The sequence below is a fragment of the Clarias gariepinus genome, chromosome 20, assembly GCF_024256425.1.
Source record: "Clarias gariepinus isolate MV-2021 ecotype Netherlands chromosome 20, CGAR_prim_01v2, whole genome shotgun sequence".
Taxonomy (NCBI): Eukaryota; Metazoa; Chordata; class Actinopteri; order Siluriformes; family Clariidae; genus Clarias; species Clarias gariepinus.
The window spans coordinates 49269-60915 of NC_071119.1; the positions used below are offsets into that span (position 1 = coordinate 49269).

The 11647-nt window shown below is 38.1% G+C and overlaps 1 protein-coding gene and 1 long non-coding RNA gene across 2 annotated transcripts; both read left to right on the top strand.

Annotated features, from left to right (window-relative positions):
* Positions 1-701: 701 nt before the first annotated feature.
* Positions 702-1181, top strand: LOC128508619 (histone H3). The gene has a single exon (XM_053480019.1). The coding sequence runs from the start codon at positions 702-704 to the stop codon at positions 1110-1112; it is 411 nt and encodes a 136-aa protein (XP_053335994.1). The 3' UTR covers positions 1113-1181.
* An 8402-nt stretch (positions 1182-9583) lies between these two features.
* LOC128508630 (uncharacterized) lies at positions 9584-11349 on the top strand. The gene is made up of 3 exons (XR_008355938.1): positions 9584-9730; positions 10575-10621; positions 11234-11349. It is a non-coding gene; the product is annotated as an uncharacterized LOC128508630 (long non-coding RNA).
* Positions 11350-11647: the final 298 nt, after the last annotated feature.

Here is an 11647-nt window from a genome sequence, read left to right on the forward strand (position 1 = left end):
TTTCATCCACTGCTGCGTTTCAGTATCCAAAGGCTCTTTTAAGAGCCACCCAATTTTCCTTTAAAAGTGCTTTTTCCTCATCAGTTCAGAAACACTGTTGTAATACGTGAATGAATAGAAAGTTGCAGAAATGTTTTTCTGGAGACTTTTTTGGAATGAATACATGTAAAGATTTAGTTCTTTATCTCCCTTCGAATTCTTCCGACCAATGAGGTATGTGATGTTTTACTTTATGTTTAAAGTTACCGAATTCTAGCGGACCTTACACAAGAGGAATGTGATGGTCAGGAACGACAAAAAGCCTCATGTGGCTTTTAGAATGAGAATAAAATGTGTATGAAATTTGCTGCCATGTTTTAACGTTGCACTATAAATGTGATTATTTTGAGATGTAAATGTACAAAACAAGTATTAACTTGTAAATAACTTAGGGTTAGGGTACATTTTGTTTTAAAACGCAAGCAGCGCGCTCGGTTTTGCATAAAGAAAATCAGGGCGTTTCAAACTGAGTCGGTGGGAGAAGAGCAGCCAATTAAAGGGTTAGGTGAAACCTCCGTGACGTAACACGTTGGAACCAATGACAGGCGGCGCTTTCAAGCCGCCCAATCAGCGCAGCCGAGCCTTAGGCCGTAAATAGGCCGCGCTCTCTCGTGCCACTCATTCTGTTTTCTCTCTTAAGAAGCGTAAGCAGCTCGTAAGCGATGGCAAGAACCAAGCAGACCGCGCGTAAATCCACCGGCGGTAAGGCACCTAGGAAGCAGCTCGCCACTAAAGCTGCACGTAAGAGCGCGCCGGCTACCGGCGGTGTGAAGAAGCCTCACCGTTACAGGCCCGGCACTGTGGCTCTAAGGGAGATTCGCCGTTACCAGAAGTCTACCGAGCTGCTCATCCGTAAGCTGCCGTTCCAGCGTCTGGTGAGAGAAATAGCTCAGGACTTTAAGACCGACCTGCGCTTTCAGAGCTCGGCTGTCATGGCCCTGCAGGAGGCGAGCGAGGCCTATCTGGTCGGTCTGTTCGAAGACACCAATCTGTGCGCTATTCACGCCAAGAGAGTGACCATCATGCCCAAAGACATTCAGCTGGCCCGCCGTATTCGCGGAGAGCGCGCTTAAACATTATACTCCGTCTAATCTACACAAAGGCTCTTTTAAGAGCCACTTCATTGTTTCAGAAAAGTCGGCAAGTTTCCATATTTTTAATAGGGTTGAGTTGTTGCACATTTTCGTACACCAACTGACTGCAGTGAAAAGCTTTCACAATACATTATGTATCCTTGACATTTTAAAAGTTGTATAAAATAAGTTCTGGAAGTCAAGTTTATAATAAGCGATTAGTCACTTAATGCTTGTGTAAAGATTCATTGGTGGTCTGGTATTATACAATTGAAATAAAGTATGTTTTCTTAAAAATATAACATAAAAGCAAATATGCATTTCATATCACAACTTGTGTTGATATAAACCTTTTCAGTGAAATATAAAAGTATAGCATTACATTACTAAGTGATTTTGACACTGACTTGGGCTGATATTTTAGTTTACAAATGCAGTAGATAAGGCTTGAGATTATTTTAAGAAAGTAATAGTAATGAAGTATGCTTAATTAATAGAGAATATTTAAAACTCGTTTTCCTACTTCAAAACTTGCATGATAGTTATGTTTCTCTGTACATGATAAATATTTTAATGGTACTATTGTTATAGCATATATAATGAGACCCCCCCCCCATCACCAAACAGAATGGCCATACTTCAATTAAATCATTTCAATAATACATTTTATGGCATTTAGTGCTGTTGTGTGTTATTATTGAGACACTCTGCTGGTATCTGCATTTGAATGTTAAAGCTATTTCAGCAGAATGGCTCAATTTGTCCATGTTTACATCGTGCATAACGTCGTAGGTGTGTGTGTGTGTCTCTCTCTATCACACACACAGTTCATGTATGCAAATGATTCCTCATACTCCCAGAATCCTTATAGGTTATTTACGTATATTCTACTGTTATTCACACTGTGTAATTTAAGTTAATCTAAAGTAATTATCGATTTTACCGATTAGTTGTTGCAGCCCTAGATGATTTCTTACTGCCTGAGAGGAAACGTGTTCCAGAGTGATTTATTTAACACTTCACCCACTGAAATGGTGCATTTTAGAAAAGGAGTGAAAGAATCAAGAGAGACTGAAGGACCGGAGACGGATTTCTTTTTTTAACACATTTATGAGACATAAAATAATGATATGTCTTTTATATAAAATTGTGAGCTTTAAATCTAACCTCTTTTAAATGTATTAAATATTAATAATGACATATTTTTGCCCCCGTCACAGGAAAGTGATGACAGCAATAATATTCAGAGTTTAAAGGAGTGTTTAAATCAGATCTGATCATAAACAGGGACCTGCACGCGAGTGTCTTCACTAAAGGACACAGAAGACTGAGTGAAAGTTTACACACTGAACATCCTGTGAGGAATAAATCACACCTCTTTCAAACACCGCCCTCAGCAGCACCGCTTTGGGTTTGTGTGTGTGTGTGTGTGTGTGTGTCGTGTGCGCTGACTGTCTGCTGTCCGCTCTGTCCTTCATCAGCCTGTTTCTCATCTGCTCGATCGGCGTCTCGTCTGTGATAATGGACACCAGCTGGAGGACACACAGGACACACGGCAAAACCTTACACAATATTCTGTGTGTGTGTGTGTGTGTGTGTGTGTGTGTCATAATGAAATACTGAAGTAAGGTACAAACCTGATCATAAAATATCACCAGGACAAAAACACCAAACAGGACGGATTCCACTAAAAAGATGATGTAATGCGCCCTGTCACAGTTTATTAAAAAAAACAAAAGAATAAACAGAATAATAAATACATTTATAGGTTAACATGTGTGATTATTCAAAATAATGAATTTCTCTTCTGTTTTAACAATTTTTTTTTTTTTTTACTTTATCATCACGTTATAAATAGACTTTTTGTAATAGATTTATTTTTCCTACACTATTAGATGTTTTCTGGGAACGTCGTCTCCTTCTTTCTCTCCGTCTCCATCTCTTTCACTGCGTATCAGCCACACCCTTGCAGACACCACCAGGGCCATGGAGTACAGACTGGCCACGCCTTAGGAGACGGGAAGGAGAAAGAAACCTGTTTCATCCTGAACCTGTTTCACACGCACACACACACACACACAGCATTATTTATACTTTATAATTCATAAGTGACACTTAATAATTCATAAGTAACACACGGTCATGTTCACACACACACACACACACACACACACACACACACACACACACACTAATCTTCATAATGAACACATGACCTTCAACAGAAACCCAGATTTCATTCACAATTTATTCTAAGGTCATGTTTAACTGAACTTATCTCATGGTAACAGTTTCCTACATTACCCACAATGCCGTGCTCATAGAGATGTAAACCCCGCCCAAACACATCCGTCAACACTGGACTAAACACTTCACACACAATTATATACAGACAACAGACAAACTGAAGGTGTTTCAGGGTCAATTGTAAAATTCCTAACTCTCTCTCTCTCTCTCTCTCACACACACACACACACACACCAGCACGTCTTCGATGTACGCCGGGACGATGCTGAACATTTCCTGTATGCGTCCAGCTGCACTCGCCACCTGAGACAGGTCAGAGGTCAGGCGTTGGTGCGACTAGGAGACGCACGAGACCTCTGCAGGAGATCAACTGCAAAGAGACACACACACACACACACATACACTTCTAATTAAAGGGATGGAAGGGGGGGAAATACCAAGGAATAAGAAACGTGTGTGTGTGCGCCCCACCTTGTGCACTAAGTTTTCTGGTTTCAGGCCCCTGGCACTGAATATTAAATACAATATTGTAGCGTTTTTATCGCCGGAAAGAATACTGGAGAGACGAGTGAGCTTATTTGCTGCCCAATGCAACGGCTGGGAGTACTTTATATCTTTAACCACACAGCAGACAATATTATTTCAGTGTTTTTATCTTGTGTCTGTGTTAATGTATGTTCTCCCCGTGTTTAGTACTCCCTGAGATGGTAATAGGAAGAAACCTTGAGGGGAACCAGACTCAACAGGGAACCCATCCTCATCTGGGTGAAACAGAAAGCAGTAGATGATCTGCATTTATTCAATTCAATTCAATTTTATTCAACTTTATTTGTATAGCGCTTTTAACAATTTACATCATCACAAAGCAGCTTTACACAATTAAAAGAATTAAGTTTGTATGAAATGTGAATGTGTATGAATCAAAATTATACACTCTAAAAAACGCTGGGTTGTTTTTTCTACCCAAGCGCTGGGTTGCCTCTGTTGGGTCATTTTTCTGGGTTATTTACAGAGAGTTGGGTAGTTTTTGTGTAACCCAGCTGCTGGGTTGAAGTTTGATTGGCCCCTCCCCCAAAGTTCACCGGTGTATTCAGCGGCTGTCAGTCAGAGCTTCGTGTCTCTCTTGAGCTCCCACACCGCTGATGACGGTTCATTTACGGGGAAATGACGTTAAATACAAGGTCTGTATACACATGTTCACTCACCTAAGTCACATATGACTGAAAAATTATTACTATATGTGAGATTTATTACTGTTACCGTGTTAAGGTTACACTTAAACTTTCAGGCTGGTCTGAGGTAAGATAATTTAGCTGACAATAGCTGCTATAGTTAGCCACAGAATCCCACCTGTGTGTGAAAGAAACGGATATTAACGGATTATTATTATAACGGATGTCTGAGCTTTTTATCTTTCTCTGTAGAATGTTTGCAGGGTGACGAAACTGTAACTGTAGTATTAGCATGACGCTAGCATTTAGTTAACATTAGAATTTTATTAATCTCACTGTTTGAGACAATAAAATGCTGGGGTGTTACAAAACACTGACCCTCTCACAAATATACACACCTGCTAACCTCACGTTTTTCACTAGCTAGTAATTTACTCCGCGGTCAAAAGTCGCCTGCGTTTCTCCCGAGTTATAACAATATTTTACACCTTTACACCTTTGGCAAGTAGTATGCAAATATGACTGCTGCATGTAAGCTAACCAGGTAGCCCTCTTTAACCAAAGTTGCTTGTGACTCAGACTAAATTAACTATCAGTCAGCTGTACAGATAACTACTAGATGGAAGTATTAATATTTGGGTGATTGTAATGTGCCAGTATGACCCCAGCTATGACAATGCATCTCCTCGGTAATTAGCTTACAATCAACACAGACCACAAAGTCAACTAGTCTGACAAAAAAAAAAAAAAAAAAAAAATATATATATATATATATATATATATATATATATATATATATATATTATATATATATGAGCTTTATCCCAAAAGCCATGCTTATTTTGCATATTTTATTTTTGGTAGTAGCTGTCTCCATGTTTTTGTTTCATGTTACCTATACCCTAGCTTTGTCATTTTTTTATTTAGTATAAATCCTATTACACATTAAATTGATAGTCTTATTCAGTTTATTCTTTGTTATTCAACCAATTTTTAACTCTTTTTCATTTCTTTCTAAGGTTGGCACCAACATGGTGGAATACCTCCAGCAGGCTGAAGGGTCAAGGCCGTACCCCTACTTTACATCCTGAGAAGATCACCAGCGCTGCTCTCAGGCATTCGTCATTCTGGTGGGACAGGCTCTGGAGCAATGCACACTACTTGGGGCGGTTGATGTGTGCTTCAAGGCATTTTATATTATAAGTATTTTATATATTATATATTATTTATATTATAAGTAGTGTGCACCTGTATAGGACTTTTTGTAATGTTGCTATAAAATAGCAAGGCCTACTTAAAAAGTCATAGACAGTGTTTGTATGTTAAAACGGAACCAGGGCTGGATAGTTTTGTTCTGCAGAAAAGATATCTAATGTCACAGAAAGATCCTGCTCTGTAGAAGCTGCCTCAGCCTATTTGTGTTATTACTCCATTCTGCCCTTGTGAGTAATAGTATAGTAATGATGTCGCTGTTGATTATCTGTTCTTGTGCTTTTGAAAAATAAACGTTTTTTCTATGAACATTTAATAGGATGTTGTTTATTGCATATATGTATGGTTTGCAAAACTTTTAAGTTTTTTTTTTTTGTAATAAACCAGTATATCAAAGTAATTTAACTGTTTAATAGACGTGGGTAGTTTTTTTTTTTTTTTTTTTTTTTTTTTACTGATTCACTGTAAAACATGAAAATAATAATAACCTATTTGTGAGGTAGAATTAACTCAACATTCCAGTTAAAATGAACCAAAATCTGGGTAGAACATTTAACCAATTTATGTGGTAGAATTAACCCAGCATTATAGTTAAATATGACCCAGCATTTGGGTTGAATATTTAACCCATTTTGCTGGGTTAAAAAAATAACCCATCTTGCTGGGTTAAATTTAACCCAGCATTTAGTTAGTCCAATAGTTACCCAGCAGCTGGGTTAAAAACAACCCAGATTGGGTTGTTTTTAACCCAGCATTTTTTAGGGTGTATGATTGTTCCTGATGAGCAAGCCGAGGACGAGGGCGACAGTGGCAAGGAAAAACTCCCTGAGATGGTAATAGGAAGAAACCTTGAGAGGAACCCGACTCAACAGGGAACCCATCCTCATCTGGGTGAAAACAGATAGCAGGGATTGATGTGCATAATAATATGCGAGACTGGAAGTTCAGTATAAGAGGAGATGTGTAAGATTAAAGTCCAGTTTGTTCCTGGAGTCTCAGGAAGCCTGTGAGAAATTCCAGTCCTGAACTATTGAGCAACTGAAGTCACAGGTCCTCAGAGAACAGCTGTCTGCATCAGTCAAGGACAGGACCACCTTAATGGGAAAGTGGAACCAACCCCAGTCACCACACGCATTCCAGGCAGACCACACGGGGGCATCCATGTGATGAGATCTCCAACCAGAAGCAGGACTCCAGGATGAGTTAGAGAGGTCCAGCGGGCAGAGGGGGTCTGGATCACTGGCAGCTCAGGAGCGACATGTATAGCTCGACAGAGAGATAGGTAGAGAAAAAAGAAGAGACAGAGAGAGAGAGAGGATAGAGCAGAAAAGGAGAGAGCAAAAGAGATGGAGAAATAACAGTTAGGTACAGTATGGTCACGGTCGAACAATGTATAAGGTGAATGTATATTTAGTGCAGAGTGCAAGCAGAGACTCCTGCAGGACTAACTATTACATCATAACTAAAAGGGAGGAGCCAGAAGGAAACACAGACATGAGGGGGAACTGAGATGTAAAGCAAACAATCACCTCACCGTCAGCAAACCTGGGTGATCAATGAGAGTGAGGAAGACAGCATCTAGTACCTTCGCTCAGGTACTGCGGCGCGAGACCATTTAATGCTTTATATGTTAAGAGTAGTATTTTTAAATCAATGCGAAATTTCACAGGGAGCCAATGCAGTTAAGATAAGATAGGGGTGATGTGCTCGTATCTTCTGGTTCTAGTGGGGACTCTCGCTGCTGCATTCTGGACTAGCTGAAGCTTATTTATGCATCTAGCTGAACAACCAGACAGTAAGGCATTACAATAGTCCAACCTAGAGGTGATAAAAGCATGAACTAGTTTTTCTGCATCGCTTAGTGACAATATATTTCTTATCTTGGCAATATTTCTGAGGTGAAAGAATGCTATCTTATCCTAAAATCAGTGCTGCTGATCGCCTTGTGTATCATGTGTGTAAACTGTTTTTGTAGATTCCATGTTCTTATAGGCTTAATTGATTAATGTAATGCTTTTTTCTCTTGTTTCTTTATAGTCTTGTAACAGCATTGATGAACATGTTCAGCAAAGAGAAGGACGGCAGCCATACCTCCTTGCTGTAGGAAGAAGCCAAGACCAGATTGACAACTTTTACAGTAAGTGGACAACCAGAATGCTCATTACCGTCGCGCTCACCGCTGTGAATTGGATGGAGGTTCCCGTGTAAATGTGCTGTTCATGCTGTTTGTTAGACTGCGTGAGTGAAATAAAGTACTCCCAGCCATTGCATTAAGCTCACTCGTCTCTCCAACATTCTTTCCGGCGGAAAAACGCTACAATATTTTTCATGTGCCTGGCACATATTGGTATGAGTCTCCATCATCAGAAGCCTGACAACAATAAATAGATAAAAATAAATCTTGGCAGTGTACAGTTTTTTTTTTAACTATATATAAATTTTATTGATTTTTTTTGTTGTTGTTGTAAGCAAGCATAATTTTTTTGCAAACTGTATACCCAAATATATGCAGGATTTAATAATATATATATTTTATAAAAATACTACAAAACATTAAATTAAATTCGTTTTTGTATACAAGTCATTGCATATGGTATGACCTGCTGTTTAAATGTAAAAAATCTAAAGATTTGATATTATTCTAGATAGCATTTTAGAGTTTTAAATGTGTCATAACATAAATTCAAATTTCTCCTTTCCATTCCATTTATCATTTAACTACAATATGACATTGTTTGGGTGATTTATTTATTGTTATTGCTAACATAAATGCACATTAAGAAACATAATAGAATAAAACTATTGCAGTAAAAATGTATTAATACTTACAAAACATGCATTGAAGAACTCGGTTGGGTCATCACTAAGAAGTACTGGAAGTCAATTTATGTCAATGGCATATATAAACAATGGCATATACAAACCTTGGCATCTTGCAGAAGATTAAAATCTTTCCGGCGAGACCTCTCTTTGACCTGAAAATCTGAATCAGCTGTGGACAGTGACGATCAAGTGACCCATAGAATTCTTGCTTTAAATTCATCCCAACTATCCGGTTGAATTCTTAATACACCTGTAGTAGTAGTAAAAAAAAAAAGGCATTCATTAATATCAGGGAAATGTCAAAATTGAACAACTGATAAATGTTATCATGCTTATCAAGTACTCATTTCATTAAAAATACTGCAAACGTAGGCATTTCACATTACCTGACTTTCTTTAAAAAGTGCTGGCCAACGCTGAAGTATCTGGCCTACAGGAGGCTTGTTGATTACAACTTCCCGTCTTCTTAAAGACAGAGTCATATCCATCTTCTGATTGATAAAGACAGCATCAGGGTTCTTCATCTCGTCTGCCAATTGCTGTCCGAGCAACTCAAGACTGGAAGCATCATGACCACTTGGAAGGTTAGGTAGGTAGTTTACCTCCCCTTTCCTTGGTTTCTTTATGTTCTTGTTAGGTGGATCACTGCTGGTAGAGTATCTTCCTTTTTTCCCCTCACTCTAAAAAATGATTCTGTGGCCTTGTAAATTTCACAGTTATAAAAAGGTTATGTTACCTTAATAAAATCTCTAAAAGTCACATACATGATTGTTTGAGTTAGACAAATCAAAATAAATGCCTAAAAAAACAACTATTAGTTTTGTCTTAAATTTACACTATAATTTAGGTTAACTTCACTAGTAAAAATTAGTATTTGACTAACTGAATTATATTTTTAACATGCACTTAATATTTTTGATACATTTCAATCAAAATATCTGTTAATGGAGTAATTGTACTGATTAGTTTCAAGAACTACAATTATCACTCATTCCAACTCAATATTCTTTATGTTTAACAACAAAAACTTAAATAATTGAGTAAATTGCCCTGTGCAAGTGCTCATGGGAAGTCTGGTGTAACATCAGAGACAAGAAGGCTGTGAGGATGTGAGAATGGACATGAAGCACCTGAAACATTCTGGAACACTCCTTACAAATCCTGGTGAGTAAACAGCTAACACAAGTTACTGTAATAATGACTCTGTCTGCCTGCACACACAACTTTATAGTGTGTGAGTTACTGTTCTGAATCCTGTCACAGCCGAGCTCCAGAGCTAACGATAGCTAGCAACAGGCCAGTCCTGGGGTTCAGTGTGATTTAGCTTGTTTGTTCCAACCACCAAACTGCTCAGCTAAAGCGCGTTTAATACAGACACTTAAACTCTGGTGTAAAAGGAGAGATTTAACACCGAGCAGCAGCGCGTGCATGTCCGGGTTTCCTCCGTGTTTCTCGGTGTAACCGGCGGCGGTTGTGCCGCAATATTTGAATTTCTCCCGCCAAATGCGGTGATTTTGCGCAGCCAACCGCCACTGTGGAGAGGATATAAAACTAGCATGTTCAAATACAGTAATTACCGCATGTGTACCGGTCCACCTCACACACTGAACCGCGAGTCTGCTCGGTCACTCCGACACTTTAAGGAAGAAACTCAGAACAAATCCGGTTTAAACAGCAGAAATGAGTTGCAGTGTCTGGACTCTGGCAGTGTTTTATCCGTTACTGTATATGAGTATTTTTAACATGATTAAACACTGAGCACGCAGCGGCAGATGTTATAAAATAAATGTGCTAAGTACAGTACTAATAACTAAAGCTATGAAATGTAAAGATTTAGTGAAAATACAACATTTCTCTCAGAATTAGAATTGGGAGAAAGTAATATGAAATTAAAATATTGAAGTGAAATGTTATGTATGTTGTGATATGTAAGTAAAAGAAACTAAAACTGATTGATTTTGTGTGTTTGTGTGAAACATGTTATATATTTTCTATATCTCTTTCACAGCACCAACACCACTAATGAAGAGAAGTTGAATGGAGATAAAACAGGAGGTAAATGTCAACTTTTTAAATGCTACAGAAGTATTAAATGTGTAACCATTGAATCAAAGATAGAAATTAAAACAAGGCTTGAAATATTTCACTTTACCTATAATAAGTCTAGACTATACAAGTTTTCCACTCGAGTATACTAGATTGTAAAAAATTGATATAGTTGATAGTCATGCATAAATAAAGTTGGGTATCATTTTTATACAAGGGACAAAAACATGTACGAGGGACGTTCAAGTCAAAGCGGGACCGTTGATTGTGCAGAATAACAGAAAACTCCCTTTATTTCTCTCTATATTTTTTTCTCTATGTATGAGGTTGTGCATTGTTCTGTAAAAGCAAAATGCCTTTGGTGATCAAAGCAGTCCGTTTTGTGTAAAAGCATTCCACTGGAATGTTTACCGGAATTTTACCAGCAATGGGCTACGTAAAATCAAATCAGTTTTACGTCTTCGTCCCACTTTGACTTAAACACCACTCGTAGATCAGTGTGATGATGTATATTAGTCCAAAAAGTATGTATTTGAACGGAAGTACTATTTTACCAGTCTCGTAGACTTTATATTAACAGTCACACTTGTACTTACTTGTATACTATTGTTCCTTTTTTAGGTGCCAGCATTATGGGATGGCGGTGTAAACTGTGTGCATTTGTCGCATCATCAAAAGGAATTTCGATCATTATGAAGTGAAGCATGGTGCTCTTGGTGATGGATATTTAGTGTCCTATGTTCATTTAGACTGTCATTGCTTCTTTAAGACCTGAGAAGGTCTGCACACACATTTGTATGGATCCCACAGTTTGCAGGAAACTGAAGTGTGAAGGTGTGCAATCTTTCAGATGTAAAATGTGACTCATTAGATTCTAATAGAAAAGTCTACTTTCCACATGTTAACTGTATAATACTTGTGGCAGGAGTATTGTTTCTGAAACTGTTTACTAATAAGATAAATTCAGCTCTTTCTTTATGATTTTGTTACATGTCATTTGCATGTAAACCAGGTTGAGTTTAGACTTCATGTCTT